General features: G+C 46.2%; 1 protein-coding gene across 1 annotated transcript in view; it reads right to left on the reverse strand.

The window, feature by feature from the left end:
• Nucleotides 1–11,418: 11,418 nt before the first annotated feature.
• Nucleotides 11,419–24,868, reverse strand: part of LOC144494692 (sialic acid-binding Ig-like lectin 15) — a 48,617-nt gene continuing 35,167 nt past the window's right edge. Inside the window, exons 2-4 of the mRNA XM_078213893.1 lie at nt 22,332–22,679; nt 18,257–18,356; nt 11,419–15,930 (exon numbers count right to left, since the gene is read on the reverse strand). Of these exons, the coding sequence (XP_078070019.1) occupies nt 15,897–15,930; nt 18,257–18,356; nt 22,332–22,679 (482 nt within the window). The 3' untranslated portion in view covers nt 11,419–15,896. The remainder of the gene's footprint in view (nt 15,931–18,256; nt 18,357–22,331; nt 22,680–24,868) is intronic.

Raw genomic sequence — 24,868 nt, forward strand, 5'->3', positions numbered from 1 at the left:
GCAACCGGCCAAGGATGGACATGTGGACAGGATGGTGTGTTGAAATAACAAATGACAGGAAGATTTGGGTCCTGCTTGTGGACTGACTAGAATGCCTTTTTTTCTTACCCCACCAAGTGGGGCCATCTGCCACGTTCCTCAGGTTGTCCTTCCACACTCCGCACCACTTTTCTGCCATTTACACATTCCGATCTTTAAATGGACGCTATTAGCATCATTCCCGGCCTTTACCACCACCATTTACATTCCCTTTGTCTTTTTGTCTATGACATCTTGGTCAGTTACACAACGTCTCACCCTGACAGTATAAATCTCATCCTATTTTGTCTTTAACACTGACGAGGGGGTCATCCAGGCTCAAAGCGTTGGCTCTATTCTGACATAAACTGCGACAAACTTGACTTGTCTACCCTTGGACTTTTAGAAGATTGAGGAGTGACCTGATTGAAGTAGATACAGAAAAACTGTCGTCTCTGGTGGTGGAATTGAGAGCAAGGGGTCACAATCTTTAGAGTGTTTTGGGAGGATATCAGGAAGCATTTTTTCACACACGGGCCAGTGGAGATCTGAAACACACTCCAAAATACCCCAAATCAGCGGGAGCTTTAAAACTGAGATAAGTAGATCTTTGTAGTTAGGCCATCGAGAGCCTGTTCATATTTTTTCAACTCTGGTTCAGAGTCTGTTTATTTAATTATTAGATATTAATCATTGGGGCCAAATTTTGACAACTCGTTTCAGTTTGCCATCCCTGACAGCCAAGCTTTGAAGTATTTTATTGATGACAGAAAGCCTGAGGAACCTTTTATATGTGTGTACCTCTGAAGGAGGCCTCTTTTAAACAGCTTCATTTAATCATTTATTTTGGGGGAGGCAGTGGTTTTGTGGTAATGTAAATAAAGTAAAGTTAATAAAGTTTATTTATTAGTCACAAGTAAGGCTTACATTAACACTGCAATGAAGTTACTGTGAAATTCCCCTCGTCGCCACATTCCAACACCTGTTCGGGTCAATGCACCCTAACCAGCACATCTTTCACTGGATTAGTAACCTGGAGGCTCTGGAGACATGGGTTCAAATCCCATCACGGCAGCTTGTGGAATTTGAATTAAATCAGTAAGACCATGAGAAATAGGAACAGGAGTTGGCCATTCGGTCCCTCGAGCCTCCTGCACCATTCAATAGGATCATGGCTGATCTGACATTCCTCACTTCCACTATCCTGGCCTTTCCCGTAACCCTTGATTCCCTGACTGATCAAAAATCTATCTCAGCCTTAAATGTACACAAGGACTTTGTCCCTACAGCTCCCTGTGACAAGGAGTTCCAAAGACTCAACCCTCAGAGAGAAGAAATTCCTCCTCATCTCAGTCTTCAACTGACGCTCCTGGGTGGCACGGTGGTTAGCACTGCTGCCTCACAGCACCAGGTTCAATTCCCCACTTGGGTCACTGTCTGTGTGGAGTTTGCATGTTCTCCCCGTGTCTGCGTGGGTTTCGTCCAGTATCCTCCCACATTCTGACAGATGTGCTGGTAAGGTGCATTGACCCGAACAGGCGCCGGAGTGTGGTGATTAGGGAAATTTCACAGTAACTTCATTGCAGTGTTCATGTAAGCCGTACTTGTGGCTAATAAAAAAAACTTTAAAAAACTTTATTCTGAGAATCTGCAGTGAAAAGCTGGCCTCAGTGATAGTGACCGTGAAACCATTGTCGATTGTTGGTTCACGAATGTCCTTTAGGGAAGGAAATCTGCCGTCCTGACCTGGTCTGGCCTACATGTGACTCCAGAGCCACAGCAATGTGGTTGACTCTCAACTGCCCTCTGAAATGGCTGAGCAAGCCATTCAGTTCAAGGACAACCAGGGATGGGCAACAAATGCCCACATCCCATGAAAGAATATTTAAAAATAAAGTAAGCAAGCAACAGTAAACACTGCACTGATTCTGGTGAATCGTGTGAATCTATGACCAGGACTTTTAGGAAGTCACTGATAGAGGTGACCCTCACTGCCTCCCCCACACATACACCATCCCACCCGAAGTCTGAGCGAAGTTATTTTCCGGGCTTCCCAGCTGCTGTTGAACGACTCCCCCCAGCCTGAAGGTTGAGGCTGGGCAGGAAAGGGTCTTCAAGTAGTCATTAGTGGGCTTCAACTGGGGCAAGAGCAGGTGGCGGGTCAAGGCCTGGCCTGCCCCACTATAAAGTTGCAAAGAGTTTGTATATGTTATACAAACACTTTGTAATTCTTCTGCAGTTTGTATCTGAATGTGTAGAGTTTATATTTTTATTTATTCACAGGGATGTTCTGGCAAGGCTAGTATTTATTTTCTATCGCTAATTGCCCCCTTGCATGAATTGTCACACTCATGGAAAGATCAGTTTAACAACAAGCTGTGCCCTTTCAGACAACATGAGTTTTGACCCAAGGTCATGTAAGGGGATGGAAGCCACAAGAAGGCTGTTATCACCCGTCCCCATCCCTTGACAAGGTGGTGGTGAGCTGCCTTCTTGAACCGCTGCAGTCCATGTGATGTAGGTACACCCATAGTGCTGCGAGGCAGGGAGTTCCAGGATTTTGACCCAGCGACAGTGAGGGAATGACACATTTCTGAGTCAAGATGATGACTGACTTGGAGGTGTTCCCAGGTTATCTGCTGCTCTTGTCCTGAGTGGTAGAGTTCCCAGGTTTGGAAGGTGCTGTCTAAGGAGCCTTGGTGAGTTGCTGAAGTGCATCTTGTTTTGGTACATGTTGCATATATGTGTACAATATGTACCAATCTAGAGGTCTCGCCAACATTCTGGGGCTGAGGAAATTCTCCACAAATGCTGTCCCAGTTATATCCAGACTTTTGAGTTTAATTTCAGATTTTCAGCAGCTGCAGAATTGAAACTTTGCTCTGTTTTTATTGTTTCTTCAACTTGTGATTAAGGCCTGCACTTGGTCAGAAAAGTAAACTGGACTAATGAGGAAGCAGGCTTTAATCCACAGCCAACTCCAGTATCATGTTTGCCCGTTTTTTTAATTTTCTCCCATCATTCTCACTAAATGACTCATTGAGTTGATGTTTAACCTGCTCTGTTATTGCCATACAGTCTAGAGACCGTTCTGGCCTGTGCTATCTTAGAGAATCACAGCCAGAGAGGCTCACGTTGAGACTCAGGACAACATTGCTGCTGCTAAAGCTGGCAATGGCTGGAAAAGGTGTGTGTTGTGAGGAAAGAGTAAGCTCAGTTGTGGAATCTTGGCAATCAAATAATCTTTGCTCAACTTGAAGGAACCTAGTTTATGATATCAGAGAGTTGCAAAGGAGCGTTGGGATGGTTCTATGGAGTGGAGGGGGAAGAAAATTAGCAACCAAAATTAAACATTAAAACTGGAAGCTCCCCTGGCGCCTGACCGCCATCAAACACCATTTGTTGGGAATCCGTGTCAAAGAACCTCGAGTTGGAAAGTATCTTGGCTTACCAACTCAGGACATATTTTCTTTGTGTCATTACGTTACTTCATGCTTCTCTAGCCCTCCCATCAGTGGCTGTCATAAGACGGTACCCAATCAGGAATGGAATCGAATCTTCCTTACCTGATTGGGTGATGTAGTGAATGTCAGTGTCATAGAGGTTTACAACATGGAAACAGGCCCTTCGGCCCAACTTGTCCATGCCGCCCCTTTTTTTTTAAACTCCTAAGCCAGTCTCAATTTCCCGCATTTGGCTCATATCCCTCTATACCCATCTTACTCATGTAACTGTCTAAATGCTTTTTAAAAGACAAAATTGTACCCGCCTCTACTACTACTTCTGACAGCTTGTTCCAGACACTCACCACCCTCTGTGTGAAAAAATTGCCCCTCTGGACACTTTTGTATCTCTTCCCTCTCACCTTAAACATACATATGCCCTCTAGTTTTAGCCTCCCCTACCTTTGGGAAAAGATATTGACTATCTAGCTGATCTATGCCCCTCATTATTTTATAGACCTCTATAAGATCACCCCTCAGCCTTCTGCGCTCCAGAGAGAAAGTCCCAATCCATCCAGCCTCACCTTATAACTCAATCCATCAAGTCCCAGTAGCATCCTAGTAAATCTTTTCTGCGCTCTTTCTAGTTTAATAATATCCTTTCTATAATAGGGTGACCAGAACTGTGCACAGTATTCCAAGTGTGGCCTTACCAATGTCTTGTACAACTTAACAAGATGTCCCAACTCCTGTATTCAATGTTCTGACCGATGAAACCAAGTATGCAAATGCCTTTTTCACCACTCTGTCCATCTATGACTCCACTTTCAAGGAGTTATGAACGTGTACCCCTAGATCTCTTTGTTCTGTAACTCTCCCCAACGCCTTACCATTAACTGAGTGAGTCTTGCCCTGGTTCAATCTACCAAAATGCATCACCTCGCATTTGTTTAAATTAAACTCCATCTGCCATTCGTCAGCCCACTGGCCCAATTGATCAAGATCCGGTTGCAATCCGAGATAACTTTCTTCACTGTCCACTATGCCACCAATCTTGGTGTCATCTGCAAACTTACTAACGATGCCTCTCATATTCTCATCCAAATCATTAATATAAATGACAAATAACGGTGGACCCTGAGGCACCGCTGGTCACAGGCCTTCAGTTTGAAAAACAACCCTCTACAACCACACAGAAGCCAATTTTGTATCCATTTAGATACCTCACCCTGGGTCCCGTGAGATTTAATCTTATGCAACAACATGTGGTACCTTGTCAAAGGCCTTGCTAAAGTCCATGTAGACAACATCAACTGCACTGCTCTCATCTACCTTCTTGGTTACCCCTTCAAAAAACTCAATCAAATTTGTGAGACATGATTTTCCACTCACAAAGCCATGCTGACTGTCCCTAATCAGTCCTTGCATCTCTAAATGCCTGTAGGTCCTGTCTCTCAAAATACCTTCCAACAACTTACCCACCACAGATGTGAGGCTCACTGGCCTGTAGTTCCCAGGCTTTTCCCTGCAGCCCTTTTTAAACAAAGGCACAACATTTGCCACTCTCCAATCTTCAGGCACCTCACCTGTGACTATCGATGATTCAAATACCTTGGCTAGGGGACCCACAATTTCCTCCCTAGCCTCCCACAACTCTGGGAGTAATGCTCCATTGACAAATAATCTATTTTCTTTATGTTGAAATAGCACCTGCCACATCCTCAGGACATCCCAAAAGCACTTCAATGGCCACGGAGATTCTTGTAATGTTGGCACAGCAAGGTCCCACAACGAAAAGTTTTTTAAGGATTCAGCTGTAGTCAGTGAGTAGCGCGAGCACCTCAGAATCAGAATGTTCTAGGTTCAAGTCCCACTCCAGGGCTTCAGCACAGAAATCAAGGGCAACCGTGAGGGAGTGCTGGACCTTCTGAGGTGCTGGTTTTTAGTTGAGAATGAAACTGAGGCCCAGACTGTTCCCTTGGGTTGACGTAAAAAGGACTTGCAGCAACATTTTGAAGTAGAGCAGGGGCCTTTTCTCGTGTGTCCCGGCCAATATTTACCCCTCGTCAACGTCACAATGAAATACATTACCTGGTCGTTATCACGATGCTGTTTGTGGGATCTTGCTGTGTGCAAATTGGTTGCTGCGTTTCCATTACAACAGTGAGTACACTTCAAACCGTACTTAATTTGTTGTCAAGCACTTTGGGATGTTTGGTTGAGAGTCACTTTATAAATGCAGGTCTTTTTCTTTCTAGGCAAAGTTGGTTGTTAATGTGACATTGCTCAGCCTGGTTCCAGGCGATTAGACTGGCTCGCTGGAGTCCTAGACCAGCTGAAAGGTTCTTCCTGTCAAACCCGGGTTCTAACCAGTTGTTGAGATATTCAGGAGGTCAGAGGAGGAAAAACAATCAGCACAAAATGTTGTGAAGTATAACTCCTGATCCATCTGATGTTGCAAAGGTGGCCTTGGGATGTTTGACAGAAGTTTGTTATTCATTGCCCAGTGATATCAGAGGAACCTTTTTATCAGCTGATTGTTAAAGAATTGTGTCTAACATTTTAGTCAAGGATTACAGTAATTGTATAACCTAGTAACAATTTCTACAGTGTTGCTCTATGTTATATGTAATGAAACCTTCAGTGTAAACTATTGGTCTGGTCCCAATGAGTGTACTGATGAGAATTCTTGCGTTTATATTTTGATTATTGTTTCAACAAATATGCCTTAATATAAAATGAGATTACTGCCATTCCATGATCTGCACCAAGGAAACATTAAAAGACTATCTTTGGAGAACATGCCAACATTTTCTGTCCTGTTGCAGCCACTGGGATTAAACCTTGTAGTGTCAGCATGAGCCATGTACCTTTATACACTTGGAAAGGGAGGAGGGTGTGTTAACCTTTACAGTTCCATACACCCCAGGGAGTCATGTACCTTGCATGGACACTGTGGGGGAAGTGGATAGAGAGAAGGGGTGAAAGTAAGAACATTAAGTAGGAACAGAAGACTATACGGCTCCATGACCCTATTCTGCTGTTCAATGTGATAATGGCTGATCATCTATCTCAATCCATGTTTCCTACTCGCTCCCCATATCCCTCGAGTACCAGCAAGACGAAAATATCTCTGTCTCGGTCTTTAACATATTCAAGGATGGAAAATCCATAACCTTTTGGGGTAAAGAATTCCAAAGATTCACGACCCTTTGAGGAAAGAAGTTTCTCCTCATCTCAGTCCCAAATGATCATCCTCTTTTCCTGATACTGCTAGATTCCCCAAACAGAGGAAATAAACTCTCATCATCTACCCAGTCAAACTCCCTCACAATCGTATATAGTTCAATGAGATTGCGTCTCATTCATCTAAACTCCAGAGAATATAAACCCAATTTACTCAGCCTCTCATCATAGGACAACCCACTCATCCCAGGTGTGAATCCTTGTGGTGCCTGCAGTTGCAAAGAACTCTCCGACTCCAATACACGCAGGCTGCCTGAGGGAGGGCGAGAGAGGAGTCATATTAACACAAGCTGGGAAACAGGAAGTGAGAGGGCAGGAGTTGTTAACTCTTGTAATGCCACCCTGTCCAGGAAATCCTGTGCCTCCCTTAATGAGGTGTCTGGACGCTGTATATTAGAGAATTCTAATACATTGGATGCCACTTGCAATCACCTCTAATGTAGTAGATTCTTCTGCAGTGAAGTTTTCTATGAAATGCACCAGAGAATTGGGGTACCTGCCATTGTGTGGATCCGCTTGATGACATCCTCAGCCCTTTTTGGTGGCTGCCCCCTTCCAGACTTCAGGTCTCAAAACCAAGGTACATCGGGACAGCTGTTTGGCACCCACCAGCTTGTCAAATTACAAGGTTGGGGCCTCGGAGTGTTAACATGAGAATGTTGAACATGTTGAAATTGATCCAATGACGTAGAACTTAGAGCACAGAACGATTCAGCTCCAACTGGTGTTGCTTGTTTATGCTCCACCTCAGCATCCTGACATTACTTAATATCCTTCTAATCCTTTCTTGTCTTTACGTAGTTTTTCCCTTCAATGTCTCTATTTAATTCAGCTTAACTGAACCCTGTGGTAGCAAGTTCCATGCTCTAACATTCTTGAGGGCAACTAGGGATGGACAATAGAACATAGAACAGTACAGCACAGAACAGGCCCTTCGGCCCACGATGTTGTGCCGACCTTCATCTGAAACCAAGATCAAGCTATCCCGCTCCCTATCATCCTGGTGTGCTCCATGTGCCTATCCAATAATCGCTTAAATGTTCCTAAAGTGTCTGACTCCACTATCACTGCAGGCAGTCCATTCCACACCCCAACCACTCTCTGCGTGAAGAACCTACCTCTGATATCCTTCCTATATCTCCCACCATGAACCCTATAGTTATGCCCCCTTGTAATAGCTCCATCCACCCGAGGAAATAGTCTTTGAACGTTCACTCGATCTATCCCCTTCATCATTTTATAAACCTCTATTAAGTCTCCCCTCAATCTCCTCCGCTCCAGAGAGAACAGCCCCAGCTCCCTCAACCTTTCCTCATAAGACCGACACTCCAAACCAGGCAGCATCCTGGTAAATCTCCTCTGCACTCTCTCCAGCGCTTCCACATCCTTCTTATAGTGAGGTGACCAGAACTGCACGCAATATTCCAAATGCGGTCTCACCAAGGTCCTGTACAGTTGCAGCATAACCCCACGGCTCTTAAACTCCAACCCCCTGTTAATAAAAGCTAACACACTATATGCCTTCTTCACAGCTCTATCCACTTGAGTGGCAACCTTTAGAGATCTGTGGATATGGACCCCAAGATCTCTCTGTTCCTCCACAGTCTTCAGAACCCTACCTTTGACCCTGTAATCCACATTTAAATTTGTCTTACCAAAATGAATCACCTCACATTTATCAGGGTTAAACTCCATTTGCCATTTTTCAGCCCAGCTTTGCATCCTATCTATGTCTCTTTGCAGCCTACAACAGCCCTCCACCTCATCCACTACTCCACCAATCTTGGTGTCATCAGCAAATTTACTGATCCACCCTTCAGCCCCCTCCTCTAAGTCATTAATAAAAATCACAAAGAGCAGAGGACCAAGCACCGATCCCTGCGACACTCCGCTAGCAACCTGCCTCCAGTCCGAAAATTTTCCATCCACCACCACCCTCTGTCTTCGATCAGATAGCCAGTTACCTATCCAATCGGCCAACTTTCCCTCTATCCCACACCTCCTTACTTTCATCATAAGCCGACCATGGGGGACCTTATCAAACGCCTTACTAAAATCCATGTATATGACATCAACCTCCCTACCTTCATCAACACACCTAGTTACCTCCTCAAAAAATTCTATCAAATTTGTGAGGCACGATTTGCCCTTCACAAATCCGTGCTGACTATCCCGGATTAATCCGCATCTTTCTAAATGGTCATAAATCCCATCCCTAAGGACCTTTTCCATCAATTTACCAATCACCGAAGTCAGACTAACTGGTCTATAATTACCAGGGTCATTTCTATTCCCTTTCTTAAACAGAGGAATAACATTTGCCACTCTCCAGTCCTCCGGCACCATCCCCGTGGACAGCGAGGACCCAAAGATCAAAGCCAAAGGCTCTGCAATCTCATCCCTCGCCTCCCAAAGAATCCTAGGATACATTTCATCAGGCCCAGGGGACTTATCGACCTTCAGTTTATTCAAAACTGCCAATACATCCTCCCTCCGAACATCTATTTCCTCCAGCCTATTAGCCTGTAACACCTTCTCTTCCTGAAAAACGCTGGCCTAGCCACTGATGCTGCAACCTGTAAATGAATTTTTTTTAAAAACACACGGTTAAAGGAGTTTCTCTCGAATTGTTTCTGCTGGGGCTTGGTTAGACACCTGCAATAACCACACCGAGTTTGTACGAGAAAGCTTTTAAATTTATTAGTGTCACAAGTAGCCTTGTATTAACACTGCAAATAATTTATTGTGAGAATCCCCTATTCACCGCATTCCGCCACCTGTTTGGGTACACTGGCTATGCTGCATTCTCCCTCAATGTACCAACCAGCACGTCTTTCAGACAGAGGAAACCAGATCATCCGGAGGAAACCCACGCAGATATGGGGGGAACGTGTAAACTCCACACAGACAGTGACCCAATATGGGAATCGTAACCCGGCTCTCTGGCCCTGTGAGGCAGCAGTGCTAACCACTGTGCCACCACATTTGACAATTTCTTAGCTTATTCACTTAACCTATCAACATTTCTTTGTAAACTTTGTATTCCTCTCGCAACTTGCCTTTCCACCTATTTTTGTGTTGTCTGCAAATTTGGCTACAGTACATTCTCTTCCTTCCACCAAGTCATTAATATATATTGTAAACAGTTGCGGTCCCAGCACTGATCCCTGTGGAACCCCACTGGTTACAGGTCACCAACATGAAAAAGGACCCCTTACCCCCGCTCACTGTTTCCTTCCCATTAGCCAATTTTCTATCCACGCCAATATATTCCATCCAACACCATGGGCTCTTATGAGTTACCCTTTTGTGAGGTACTTCATTGAACACCTTCTGGAAGTCCAAATACAACACATCATCTGGTGCCCTTCTCTCCACTCTGGTTGAGATTTTCTCAAATAATAAATTAGACACGATTTACCTTCCATGAAGCTGTGTTTGATTAGATTATGATTTTCCAAATCTGCAGCTATTACTTCCTCAATAATTGATTCCATTGTTAGCTGCTTTTTGCCTCCCTCTATTTTTGAATCGGGTTGTCACACTGGCAGTTTCCAATCTTCTGGTACTTCTCCAGAATCCAAGGAGTTTTGGAAAATTACAACCAATTCATCTACTATTTCTGTAGTTGCTTCTTTTAGGATTTTCGGATGCAAGCCATCAGGGCCAGGGGACTGCCTTTAGCCCCATTAATCTACAGACCCGTAATGCTTTGGCGACCTGGGTTCAAATCCCAGCATTTAAATTTAATAAAAATCTGGAATTAAAAGTCTAATGGCCATGAAATGATTGTCATAAAAGCCCATCTGATTCACCAATGTCCTTCAGGAAAGGAAATCTGCCATCCTTACCTGGCCTGGCCTACATGTGACTCCAGAGCCACAGCAATGCCCCCTTAATGGGCCCAGTCAAAGGGGAATTGGAGAAATAAATCCTGGCTCAATCAGTGATGTCCACATCCCACGAATGAATAAAACAAGAACGAGTCCAACCAGCTCCCCTCACTATCGAGTGTTCAATATACAATTACCATAACTGAATCCCCCACTATCCAATTTCCTGAGAGGCACAATTGACCAGAAACCTAATTGCACCTGACATATAAATATCGTGGCTACAGGAGGAAATCAGAGGCTGGGTAACTTGCCTTTTGACTCCCCAAATCCTGTCCACCATCTGCAAGGCACAAGTCAGGAGTGTGATGGAATACTCCCCACTTGCCTGGATGGGTGCAGCTCCAACAACACTCAAGAAGCTCAACACCATCCAGGACAAAGCAGCTGTTTAATTGACACCCTATCCACCACCTTTAACATTCACTTTCCAGTGCTTTGACAGAATTTTCCAAAACTGTGACCTTTACCACATAGAAGCAGTTGGATGGGACCACCCCTCCAAGTTACTCACCATCCTGACTTGGAAATGTCGATGTTGCTGGGTCAAAATACTGCAATTCCCTCTCCAACAGCACTGTGGGTGTACCTACACTTCAGGGACTGCTGCTGTTCAAGAAGGCAGCTCACCATCACCTTCTCAAGGGCCAACAAGGGATGGTCTAGCCAGGCACTCTGTCATCGCATAAACCAATAACCCAAACAAATTGGCTAGATCTGTCAAAGAGCTGACACATATGATGGGCTGAATAGCCTCATTTCGTTCTGATTGATATGTAGTGCAAGTTGATGCTAAGAAGGAGTCAATGTATATACACAACCAATTGTTTATTTGATGCACTGTTGACAATCATTGCAGCTCCATCATGCAACTTTGATAGACTGACAATTAAAAGCATAGGTTCACTCTGGGATCAGTTATTGAAAGCTGGCTGACCTCCAGTAGAATCTCCCGTCATAGCCGAAGAGTTGGAAACAGCAGCCAGTTCCCTGAGCAAAGCACCTGTAATAACTGGCGGTTTAAACCTGTCCTTCTCACAGTCACTCACCTCCTTCCGACTATTTACACCAGAGATAAAAGCTGTGGTTTGTGAATTGATCTGTGCAGTGCCTGTTGCGCGCTAATGGCTGAGCCACCCATTTGGATAAAAGTCCTGCAACTCCCTCCCTAACAGCACTGTGGGTGTACCTACACCTCAGAGACTGCAAGAAGGGTAGCAGTGATAACCCAGGAAATTATAGGCCGGTGAACTTGACGTCCGTGGTAGGGAAGTTGTTGGAGAGGATTCTTAGAGACAGGATGTATGTGCATTTAGAACGGAACAATCTCATTAGTGACAGACAGCATGGTTTTGTAAGAGGGAGGTCGTGCCTTACAAATTTGGTGGAGTTTTTTGAGGAAGTGACAAAAACGGTTGACGAAGGGAGGGCCGTGGATGTTGTCTATATGGATTTCAGTAAGGCATTTGACAAAGTCCCACATGGCAGGTTGGTTAAGAAGGTAAAGGCTCATGGGATACAAGGAGAAGTGGCTAGATGGGTGGAGAACTGGCTTGGCCATAGGAGACAGAGGGTAGTGGTCGAAGGGTCTTTTTCCGGCTGGAGGTCTGACCAGTGGTGTTCCGCAGGGCTCTGTACTGGGACCTCTGCTATTTGTGATATATATAAATGATTTGGAAGAAGGTGTAACTGGTGTAATCAGCAAGTTTGCGGATGACACGAAGCTGGCTGGACTTGCGGATAGCGAAGAGCATTGTCGGGCAATACAGCAGGATATAGATAGGCTGGAAAATTGGGCGGAGAGGTGGCAGATGGAGTTTAATCCGGATAAATGCGAAGTGATGCATTTTGGAAGAAATAATGTAGGGAGGAGTTATACAATAAATGGCAGAGTCATCAGGAGTATAGAAACACAGAGGGATCTAGGTGTGCAAGTCCACAAATCCTTGAAGGTGGCAACACAGGTGGAGAAGGTGGTGAAGAAGGCATATGGTATGCTTGCCTTTATAGGACGGGGTATAGAGTATAAAAGCTGGAGTCTGATGATGCAGCTGTATAGAACGCTGGTTAGGCCACATTTGGAGTACTGCGTCCAGTTCTGGTCGCCGCACTACCAGAAGGACGTGGAGGCGTTAGAGTGCAGAGAAGGTTTACCAGGATGTTGCCTGGTATGGAGGGTCTTAGCTATGAGGAGAGATTGGGTAAACTGGGGTTGTTCTCCCTGGAAAGACGGAGAATGAGGGGAGATCTAATAGAGGTGTACAAGATTATGAAGGGTATAGATAGGGTGAACGGTGGGAATCTTTTTCCGAGATCAGAAGTGACGTTCACGAGGGGTCACGGGCTCAAGGTGAGAGGGGCGAAGTATAACTCAGATATTAGAGGGATGTTTTTTACACAGAGGGTGCTGGGGGCCTGGAATGCGCTGCCAAGTAGGGTGGTGGAGGCAGGCACGCTGACATCGTTTAAGACTTACCTGGATAGTCACATGAGCAGCCTGGGGATGGAGGGGTACAAACGATTGGTCTAGTTGGACCAAGGAGCAGCACAGGCTTGGAGGGCCGAAGGGCCTGTTTCTTGTGCTGTACTGTTCTTTGTTCTTTGCTTGCCATCACCTTCTTAAGGAGCAACTAAGGATGGGTAATAAATGCTGGCCTAGCCCGTGACGCCCACATCGTGTGAAGGAATAAAATAAATAGCAGACAGGAGGATCATTTCATTTCCAACCAGCGACATGGTGCCCATCATATTGTTGAAGGTTAAAACAACAAAGCAATCAGCCCTTAACCAGGGAAATAAGGACCTGGTCACCTGTTTGAAGCCCCACTTTAACACTGATTATTTAAGTGAAACTAACTCTGTGTCCCACAAAATCAGTTCTGGAATTCATTGACCTGATTCATTGGGTGGCACGGTGGTACAGTAGTTAGCATGGCTGCCTCACAGCGCCAGGGACCCAGGTTCGATTCCCAGCTTGGGTCAGTGCATGTGTGGAGTCTGCACATTCTCCCCGTGGGTTTCCTCCGGGTGCTCCAGTTTCCAAAGGTGTGCGGGTTAGGTGGATTGGCCATGCTAAATTGCCCCTTTGTGTCAGGGGGACTGGCTAGGGTAAATGCATGGGGTTGTGAGGATAGGACCTGTGTGGGATTGTGGTCGGTGCAGACTCAATGGGCCGAATGGCCTCCTTCTGCACTGCAGGATTCTATGAAAGTGGTGCCAGTTGATTAAGGAGGTTCATTCCACATTACCCGCTCCCTCTGCATTTACCCTCCCGAATTTCCCCGCTTCCTGCATCCCTCCATCCCACAATTCCATTTCCCTACCTGCCACATTCCAATGCTCACATTCTTCTCCCCCATTCCTCCTGCATCCCCCTCCTTCCACATTCCCAGTCTCAAGTCATTCCACCTCCCCCTCATTTCCATCAACGCCCCCTCTCCCGCCCCTATCCACCTCCTCCCGCATTCCCACTGCAAATCCCCCTCAGTTTAAATTTCCCAGACCGGACTGGGGATTGGCTCCGAATGCTCACATGGGGCAACTGATCGACAAGTGGGAGAGAGCCAGAACTTCCGTCACCAGTGGAAAAATACTGGAATGTGGGAGAAAATTCCAGGAAAGTGAGAGAAAACCTCGGGAATGTGAGATAAAATACCAGGAATGTGAGGGAAAACATCAGGAATTTGGGACAACCCTGGGAATGGGAGAGAAAACACCGGGAATGGGAAATGCCAGGAATGTGAGAAAATACCGAGGACATGAGTGAAAGTGCTATAAATGGAGGAAAATACTGGAAATGGGAGAGAAAAGATTGGGAATGTGAAAGAAGATACCAGGGAAGAGATAAAATAGCAGGAATGGGAGAGAAAACACTGAGAATTACTGCTCAAATACTGAGAAAATGAGTGAAATGCTGGAAAAAGGAGAGAAAACACTAGGGATGGGAATGCAAACATTGGGAATTTGAGAATGCTGGGAATTGGTGGTTTAAACTTGTCCTACTCACAGTCACATGAGCTCTCCCACTATTTACAGTATTAAGAAAACATTATAAAGAGAGTGTTTATACAGCCTTATAGTGAGAATAGTCAAATTCCTTTCAGAGTATTGCATTTTGGAAGGTCTAATACAGATAGGAAATATACAGTAAATGGCAGAACCCTTAAGAGTATTGATAGGCAAAGGGATCTGGGTGTACAGGTACACAGGTCACTGAAAGTGGCAACGCAGGTGGAGAAGGTAGTCAAGAAGGCATACGGCATGCTTGCCTTCATCAGCCGGGGCATTGAGATTAAAAATTGGCAGGTCATGCTCCAGCTGTATAGAACCTTAGTTAGGCCGCACTTGGAATATAGTGTTCAATTCTGGTCGCCACACTACCAAAAGGGTATGGAGGCTTTGGAGAGGGTACAGAAAAGATTTACCAGGATGTTGCCTGGTATGGAGGGCATTAGCTATGAGGAGAGGTCGGAGAAACTTGGTTTGTTATCACTGGAACGACGGAAGTTGAGGGGCGACCTGATAGAAGTCTACAAGATTATGAGAGGCATGGACAGAGTGGATAGTCAGAAGCTTTTTCCCAGGGTGGAAGAGTCAATTACTCGGGGGCACAGGTTTAAGGAGATGTACGAGGCAGATTTTTTACACAGAGAGTAGTGGGTGCCTGGAACTCATTGCCGGGGGAGGTAGTGGAAGCGGATATGGTGGTGACTTTTAAGGGCGTCTTGACAAATACATGAATAGGATGGGAATAGAGGGATATGGTCCCCGGAAGGGTAGGGGGTTTTAGTTAAGTCGGGCAGCATGGTCGGTGCAGGCTTGGAGGGCCGAAGGGGCTGTTCCTGTGCTGTAATTTTCTTTGTTCTTTGCATTGGGGTCATGTGGACTTTGTACGATTGTATAAAATAGCCAATCAGCAGCTGCTTTATATCTTTCCCCGTTGTTATTTCAATTCCAGCCAATAGCAGAGATTTTAATCAGGCTGTTGATTCACAATCACCCTGTCCCACCAAGACTGTAACATCACCAGTGTGATGTAGAACTGTGTCCAATGGCTGATTAACAGGAAGAATTTTGCTCTCAGAACCCAGCATAGAGTTTTAGAGGATTACAGCACATAATTACGACTGGTCCATGCCGACCATGGTGCCCTCCCAACTAGTCCCAATTGCTCGGGTTTGGCCCATAAGATCTCACAGTGAGTGATCATTAAAGCAAGTCCAGCTTACACTGCAGTTTGAGATTCAGCGCAGGGTGAGTGGGGACAGGTTTATATTGAGATTATACATTAGGCTTCTCAGCTTCCTGCGTTGGGTCTGTCTTGCTCCTTTCTGGAAACACAAATAAAATCTATTAAAATAAGCCAAATTAACAGTAAAATAAGAGCATTTTCAGCACCTCCAGATATAACCAGCACATGTTTAAGTAGGATTCCCCACACATTTTAAAACAGATCTAATTACCAATGTGTGTGTGAAATACTGAAAGTATGTGGCTGATTGTCCCTGTTTCTGAGGACAAGTTATGCCTTTAAGTTAACAATGATGTGGATTTGCCAGCGTTGGACTGGGGTGAACACAGTAAGTAGTCTCACAACACCAGGTTAAAGTCCAACAGGTTTATTTGGTAGCACGAGCTTTCGGAGCGCTGCTCCTTCATCAGGTGAGTGAAGAGTTCGGTTCACAAACAGGGCATATATAAACACAAACCCAATTCCATCGCATTCCAACCATTATCTTGTAATTGAGATTGTGTCTATATATGCCCTGTTCGTGAACCGAACTCTTCATTCACCTGATGAAGGGGCAACGCTCCGAAAGCTCATGCTTCCAAATAAACCTGTTGGACTTTAAGTTAACAAAACATCCCAAGATGTTTCACATCAGTGTAATCTGTGCAACACAACACTGAGGCACATAAGGAGATACCGGGACAGGTGACCAAAACACTGGGATTATCTAAAGGGACACAACCAATCAAATCCACATTCCTGCTGTTCCCAGCTGCGGGATCTTCCGTTCTCTGCCACCGTTCCCCGGCGACGGAGGGTGTGAACAATGGGAAACCCCGTTGATGGTGATGGGACTGGAAGATCTCCCGGCCTATGACGGGTCGCCTCCAACACTGTAATACATGCCGAGGGGTTGGGAGGGTGCGGGGAGGGAAATCCCGTCCATTATCAACAAAACTAAGGGTAATGTATCAATTAAATCATCATTTCTTTTGTATACAGTGCATTTTCTCTTCTTTAGCCACTCAGGATGACACTCTCAGTATCAAACAAAGTAAAACCAATTGAATTAAAGTGGATTAATCTTTATTGAAGGATACAAACATCCACCAAATTATAAATAAAGAAAGGAGACTTATCAAACTGAGTCAGAATATTAGTACTGTGTCTCTGCTCTAGACATCAGTTACATGCAATATAAATTCGAGTGTCGGGTGAGTATAAAGCCCTCCAGTGATATGTTTTGCTCACTGAGCAGAAACTGAAATGGACCAGCCAGATAAATACTTTGGTCACAATAGCAGATTGAAGATTAGGGGCAGGATTTACCGGCCGCACTCGCCCCATTGCTGGAAAATCCCGCCCGAGGTCAATGGATCTTTGCCTGGTCAGTGTCCCTCCTGCTACGATTCCCGTGGAGGGCGGGATGGGAAAATTCCACCCCAGGAATTTCTTTTTGAAATTTCAAGGGATGGCGAAGACAGCATTTTTATGGCCCATCACTAATTGCCCTCGAGAAGGTAGTTGCGGACAAGCTTTGGAGAGTCAGGAGCTGGGTAAATCTCTGCAGAAAGAACTCACCCCCCCAACTCAGTATTTCACAGTAACTTCATTGCAGTGTTAACGTAAGCCCTACTTGTGACTAATAAATAAATTTTAATTTTAACTCCTCTAAGCCAGTCAACCATCTACAAATCACAAGACAGGAGTGTGATGGACAACTCTCCACTTGCCTGGATGAGTGCAGCACTCAAGAAGTCTGAGATTATCTAGGATGAAGCGGCCAGCTTGACTGGTGCCCCATGCATCACCTTCAATTTTCACTGCCTTCACCACCAGCACAATATGGCAGCAGTGTACACCATGTACAAAATGCACTGCAGCAACGGGCCAAAGCTCCTTCGACAGACCATCCCAAATTTAAAACCTATACTATAAGAACATGGGCAGCAGACTGATGGAGCATCACCTGCGAATTTCTCTCCAAACTACACACCATTCAGGGTCAAAAACAAATCTCCCTAACAGCAGTGTACAAATTACACTAGACCCCAGTGAATAGAGGTGGTCTGGGGGTTTTAAACAGGTCTCCAATACCTCAGCAGGTTCAGGCTGTGAGGAGCCGAATCATACAGACCATGAAGGGATCCGTTTCAGTCCTCGATCTGGACTGTTTTAGACAATCCTAACTGGGCTGCAGTAGGGACTCTCCATTGGTCTAACTGCTACAGGAGTTGGGGATGAAATATTGCTCTGGGTTCCTGCTCCTGTTGGTATCCAGTGACCTCTGCTGGACATGTACTGTGTGACTCAATCAGAATGACCCAAATGTTTGAATCACCTGCCAAGGCACACGGACCACAGTTCACCCATGAATCGAGCTTTAGGCATTTAAAGGCAAGAATCTTCCAGTGAAAATCCCATACCTGGTTCTGTCCCTGTATAAAACGATCCACATCACGAGAAGGGGAAGGAGTTTCACTCCAAGTGGAATGCACAGTATCACGATGGGGAAAGTCTCTGCAGCTGAACAGAAAGTGAAAGAGATCAGATCAGAGACAAGAAAAGCTGAGAGACCAACAACGTAGAGACAATAATCCAAGTCTGTAAACAATTGTGGAACTCGATTGCAGATTAGAAATATTAAGTTAATGGAGCTGAACTTGGCAAAGAGCATGGACTGTGGATGAAAAACAACAAATAGACAGTATCAATAATCATAGAATCCCTACAGTGCAGAAGAGGGCTATTCGGCCCATTGAGTTTGCACCGAGTCTCTTAACCAGGCCCTCTCCCCCACCGATTGGTGGGGGAAGGGAAGGGGGCCCACTGCCACTTTGCAGCTATGATCAGTGGGGGAACACAATCTGTCTGGGTGGTGGGGACGATATTTTTGGGCATTGTGGGGCTCACGATCAGTCGCGGACCACCACAATAATGTCGGGAGAGGCTGGGTTGAGGCTAGCTGCAACGGCAGAGGCCTGACAGCTTTCCCTTTGTCTATTGCAAACCCGCAATAGTTCCCTCTGCTGCTAGAGCAAGCTGGCTGGTGAATTAATCCCCACCCACTGCCTCTAGTAGCTAGAAACAGTCTAACCTATTTTTCACGCACTAAGTGCATAAGATTAGGAGTAATGTTCACCCAAAAATCGGATCTGTAACTCTCCCATTTTAATGCTAGCTGGCCACTTAGAATTTTTCTCCTAAAATTCCACCCATAGTCAAAGCGAGATTGGTTGACTCACAGTGGTGACTGACATCTGGGTGGGGTGCTGAAAAATCCTTGGGCTCTGTCTTGGTCAAATTTGCCATATAGGGTGCAGTGTGCTGTGTCTGACCACAGTTCGCCTGTTAATTCACATATACCTGATATTAACCCTGAATGTTAGAGAATAAGATGGGCGTTATAAATGTTATTTTTTCTTTCTGACATAGTTGAGGTTAAAAGCCTGCTTGTTACCAGCCTGCTGGTGTTTATCTGTCGGTGTGTATACGTGTGCTATGAGAAAAAGCAGCTGGAGGGTTTCCACACAAAACATGTCTGATACAGTAACTGAGACAGGAAAATAGCCTTCTGCACCAATATCTTGAAACTCTCTCTCTGACTGTGGAAGTTAATCAGCCAGAAGGATTGCAGCTGGAAAAAGAATTGAAATCTCCCTACCAACCCACAGAACATCTGAATTGAAGAGTCAACTACATGCCTGCAGAGGCCAACAATACTGGAATCAATCCATAACGTCCGCAATGCTCATCTGTTCCTTGCATGTCAAGGACTATTCTGTATAACGTTTTATTTATATTTCCTTACTATTGGACACAAATCTTACTTCTAATTTGTATGAATGCAGATGCATGTGTTTTACCATTTCTCCTGACTATTTTAATAGTTAATTTTAACTCAAGAAAGCCTGGTTAATTTGGCTCAATTTTAAACATAGTTATTGGGTCTAGAAAAGGTTTCCAAGGGAAAGGAAACATTGTTTGATTAAACCTTTGTTGCTGCCAGCACAGGGTGAATTGAATAAAAACACTGTCAGTCACCCCTTGCCACAGGTTTGTAACAGAGAACCATGGATGACCAGAGACATTCAGGATACAATTCGAAGGAAAAGAGAGGCTTTTAACAAATATAAGGGGAGTAAGTCTGCAGAGGCATTAGTGGAGTACAGAAGTGCAGGATGGAGCGTAAGAAATCAAGTAGGAGAGCAAAGAGGGGATATGAGAAAGCTCTAGCTGATAAAAGCAGGAAAAATTCTAATATATTCTGTAAGTATATCAATGGGAAGAGGATAACCAGGGAAAGAATAGGACCCATTAAGGATCAAGGGGGAAATCTGTGGGTGGAGGCAGAGGACATTGGTTGGGTGTTAAATGAATATTTCATAACAGTCTTCACCCATGAGAATGAGGAGGCAGTTATGGAACTCGGGGAGAGAGACTGTGAGGCTCTAGAGAAAATTATCATAGGGAGTGGCAAGGTATTGGAGGGCTTAAAAGTGGAGAAATCTTCAGGTCCGGATGAATTGTGTCCCAAGCTGTTGTGGGAGGCAAGGAAGGAAATTGCAGGGGCTCTGACCCAAATTTTTAATTCCTCCCTGGCCACTGGTGAGGTGCCAGAGGACTGGAGAACAGCTAATATTTAAGAAAGGTTGTAGAGACAAGCCTGGGAACTACAGACTAGTGACCCTCACGTCTGTGGTTGGGAAACTACTGGAGAAGATTCTAAAGGAGAGGATCTATTTCCATTTGGAGAGGCAAGGTTTGATCAGGAATAGTCAGCATGGTTTTATCAGAGGGAAGCCATGCCTAACAAATTTGATTGAAATTTTTGAGCATGTAACCAAGTGTGTGGATGAGGGGAGTGCGGTTGATGTAATTTACATGGATTTCAGCGAAGCCTTTGACAAAGTTCAACATGGGAGACTTATTAAAATGCACATGGGATACAGGGTGATCTGACAAGGTGGATACACAATTGGCTTAGCAGTAGGAGACAGAGGGTGATGACAGACGACTGCTTTAGTGACTGGAGGCCAATGACCAGTGGCGTACCACAGGGATCCGTGCTGGGCCCCCTATTGTTCGTCATTTATATAAATGACATAGATGACTATGTGAGGGTTAGGATCTGTAAGTTTGCCGATGACACAAAGATTGGCCAGGTGGTTTACAGTGAGGTTGAGTGTCTTGGGTTACAGGAAGATATAGACAAGATGGTCAAATGGGCGGATAAGTGGCAGATGGAATTTAACCCTGAAAAGTGGGAGGTGATGCACTTTGGAAGGAGTAATTTGACAAGAATTATGCTATGAAAGGTCTGACACTGGGAGGTTCCGAAGAACAAAGGGGCCTCTCCCAACTCCCCCTCTCCCCCCATAGATCTCTGAAGGTGGAAAGGCAGGTTAATAGGGTGGCGAAAAAGGCAAATGACACACTCACCTTTATCAATCGGGGTATAGATTACAAAAGCAGAGAGGTCGTGGTGGAGTTGTATAGAACTTTGGTGAGGCCACAGCTGGAGCACTGGGTGCAGTTCTGGTCGCCACATTATAGGAAGGATGTGATCGCACTGGAGGGGACGTAGAGGAGATTCACCAGGATGCTGCCTGGGATGGAACATTTTAGTTATAAAGAGAAGTTGGATAGGCTTGGGTTGTTTTCGTTGGAGCAGAGAAGACTAAGGGGCAACCTGATCAAGGTGTACAAGATTATGAGGGGCATGGACAGGGTGGATAGGGAGCAGCTGTTCCCCTTAGTTGAAGGGTCAGTTACGAGAGGGACACAAGTTAAAAGTGAAGGCTAGGAGGTTTGAGGAATAACATTTTTACCCAGAGGGTGGTTACAGTCTGGAATGCGCTGCCTGGGAGGGTGGTGGAGGCGAGATGTCTCACCTGGATGAGTACTTAACACACCATAACATTCAAGGCTGTAGACCAAGTGCTGGCAAGTGGGATTAGAGTTTTTTTTATCTCAGAGGGTCCTGAGTCTATAGAATTCTCTTCAGAGAGTGATGGAGGGTGAGTCATTGCATATTTTTCAAGTTAGCACCACAAGGGCCAAAATCAGATGACCCTCAATCATATTGAATGATAGAGCAGGTTCAAGGGGATGGATGGCTGACTCCTGCTTCTAATTTGTATGTATTATATTGGCCACAATGTCAGCGATAACTCCCATTCTCTTCCTCAAGATAGTGCTTCCTCAAGATAGAATCTGCTACATGCATCTCAGAAGATAGCAAGGGCCTCCATTTAATAACACTTCTGAATGATGCCAACTCCAACAGTGCAGCACTCCCTCAGTAGTAGACTGGAATGTCAGTCTTACCTCCTACTCTCTGTTTGCGCCCAAATCTCTGCAGTGGGATTGAACCCATGGCTTTCTGATTCAGAGTGCGAGCGTTACCAATTGATGCACAGCAGCTGACAACTTGTCATTACCAGCCGCCATTACTGTTACACTCTCTATTCACTGGAGAATGCAGCAATGATTTCTTACCACGTGTGACCTGCAGACGTGTCTCATTCAGGATCAGATGATGAGAATTGGACGATGTGTACTCCACCAGACACAGGTAAGTGTAATCGTCATTCACACTCAACTGGTTTATCCTAATTGAGGCATTTCCCTCATTTAGATTCCCAATGAACTCGTATCGATTTCCACCATTTACAGTTGTCCATGATCCATCTGATTGGACTCTAAATGTGACCACGTGTTGGTAGGGCTCCTTCCTCATCCAGCTAACAGTGGTCATGGAGTAGTTGCTGTGGGGTGTGAACATACAGGGCAATGTAACCGAAGCTCCCTCAGTCCCATTCACCACGAGGTCATTTCCACTCGCATCTGAGGAAAGGACAAACAACAGAATGATCAATGTCTGGATGATGTCCTGATTCCATTAGAGGTTGTTAACATTTCAAATAAGATCCCAATACCTTGTTTTAACCAATCAAACTACGCCACAAGATTTAGCGAATAACTTAACAATATGGTTTATAACTAGAGACATTATGCACTCAGGTTTACTTCATACTTTCCCCAAGAATTCTCTTATAAGACACATCAATCTTGGAGTCATTAATTTCTGTGGGGACCATCCAAAAGGATGCCACATTCCTCCAAAAAGTTCTCTTCAGCTCCAGCTATTCTTAGAGGCAAATCTTTCTCTTACCCTTTTCTTAATTGTGGAGATCTCAGCCCCTAAGGCATGACGGTGGCACAGTGGTTAGCACTACTGCCTCACTGCACCAGGAAACTGGGTTTGATTCCCGGTTCGGGTCACTGTCTGTGCGGAGTCTGCACGTTCTCCCCGTGTCTGCGTGGGTTTCCTCCGGGTGCTCCGGTTTCCTTCCACAGTCCGAAAGACATGCTGGTCAGGGTGAATTGGCCGTGCTAAAATTCTCCCTCAGCGCACCCGAACAGGCACCGGTGTGTGGCGACTAGGGGATTTTCACAGTAACTTCATTGCAGTGTTAATGTAAGCCTTACTTGTGACCTCAATAAATAAACTTTAAAAACTTGTTGTGTTACTTCTCCAACATTCCCAAGCTAATTTGCTGGTTACTTTCTTTTGCAATAAGAGACTGAGAACAACAGTAGATTCTCCCACAAACTCCAAACTCGCAGCTCCTCATCAGATTCAAACTGAGAATAAGTCACACGTGCTTTCCAAGTGATCAATAATGAAGTTAATGGTTGGGATTCTCCCAGCCGCTGCGCTGCTTGAGCAGCGCAGCAGGCCGGGAAACACCAGCGGCAGCCATTTCGTGGGATTCACGCTGGGCCCGCGGGCCTCTGCGCGTTGCCCAGGCTACGTTTTTTAGCGTCATCAGCTCCATGCCAGAAATCGCTCCGGAGCAGATTAGCATATTGAAATCTGAATTTCAATATGATTAGCGAGCCCAGGACAGTATTCTCCGGACTCGCTAGCATCTGCCCCGCCACCGGGAGTGGTTCCTTCCAGTGGTGTTTACAACTGCTTCCCACTAACAGGGAACAGGCGCCCGACTCCACTGGATAGAACAGAGACCATTGAGGCCCCCCAGGGAGGTCGGGGTAAGGTGGGGTGCCCCTTGGGCAGCTTGACACTCTGGCACTGCCCAAGGAACAAACTCGCACTGCCCACTGGGCAACTGGCAGTGCCAAGGAGGCAGGATCAGAAGGGGCAGGGCATTCTGGGGGGAGGGGAGAGCCGCTCGCTGCTAGTCTGCAAGAGAATCGGTGGGGGAGGGAGGAAGTGAGGGCTATCGGGGTTGACCATTGGGCTGGAGGGGAGGGGGAGGGGGAGGGGGAGGGGCTACCACACTAGCATGTGGCATAGGGAGTAATCCAGAGGTGAGGGGAGAGGAGGAGGGGAGTGTGGGGATGTGTCCCCTCCCCTCCCCCTCTCTCTCCTCCCCCTCCCTCCTTCCCCGTGCCTTCTCTCTCCCCTCCCCCTCTCCCCCACCCCTTCCCCTCCCTCTCTCCCCCACCCCTTCCCCTCCCTCTCTCCCCCACCCCTTCCCCTCCCTCTCTCCCCCAACCCTTCCCCTCCCTCTCTCCCCCACCCCTTCCCCTCCCTCTCTCCCCCACCCCTTCCCCTCCCTCTCCCCCACCCCTCCCCCTCCCTCTCTCCCCCACCCCTCCCCCTCCCTCTCTCCCCCACCCTCTCTCCCCCACCCCTCCCCCTCCCTCTCTCCCCCACCCCTCCCCCTCCCTCTCTCCCCCACCTCTCCCCCTCCCTCTCCCCCCTCCCTCTCCCCCCCACCCCTCCCCCTCCCTCTCCCCCCCACCCCTCCCCCTCCCTCTCCCCCCCACCCCTCCCCCTCCCTCTCCCCCCCACCCCTCCCCCTCCCTCTCTCCCCCACCCCTCCCCCTCCCTCTCTCCCCCACCCCTCCCCCTCCCTGCTCTAACCCTGCTCTAACCCTCCCCCCTGCTCTCCCCCTCCCCTTCCCCTCGCTCCCTCCCACTCTCCCCTCCCTGCTCTCCCCATTCCCCTCTTCCCCTCCCTGCACTAACCCTCCGTGCTTTGGCCCCTCCCCCTGCTCCCCCC

Source organism: Mustelus asterias, chromosome 6, assembly GCF_964213995.1.
Source record: "Mustelus asterias chromosome 6, sMusAst1.hap1.1, whole genome shotgun sequence".
Taxonomy (NCBI): domain Eukaryota; kingdom Metazoa; phylum Chordata; class Chondrichthyes; order Carcharhiniformes; family Triakidae; genus Mustelus; species Mustelus asterias.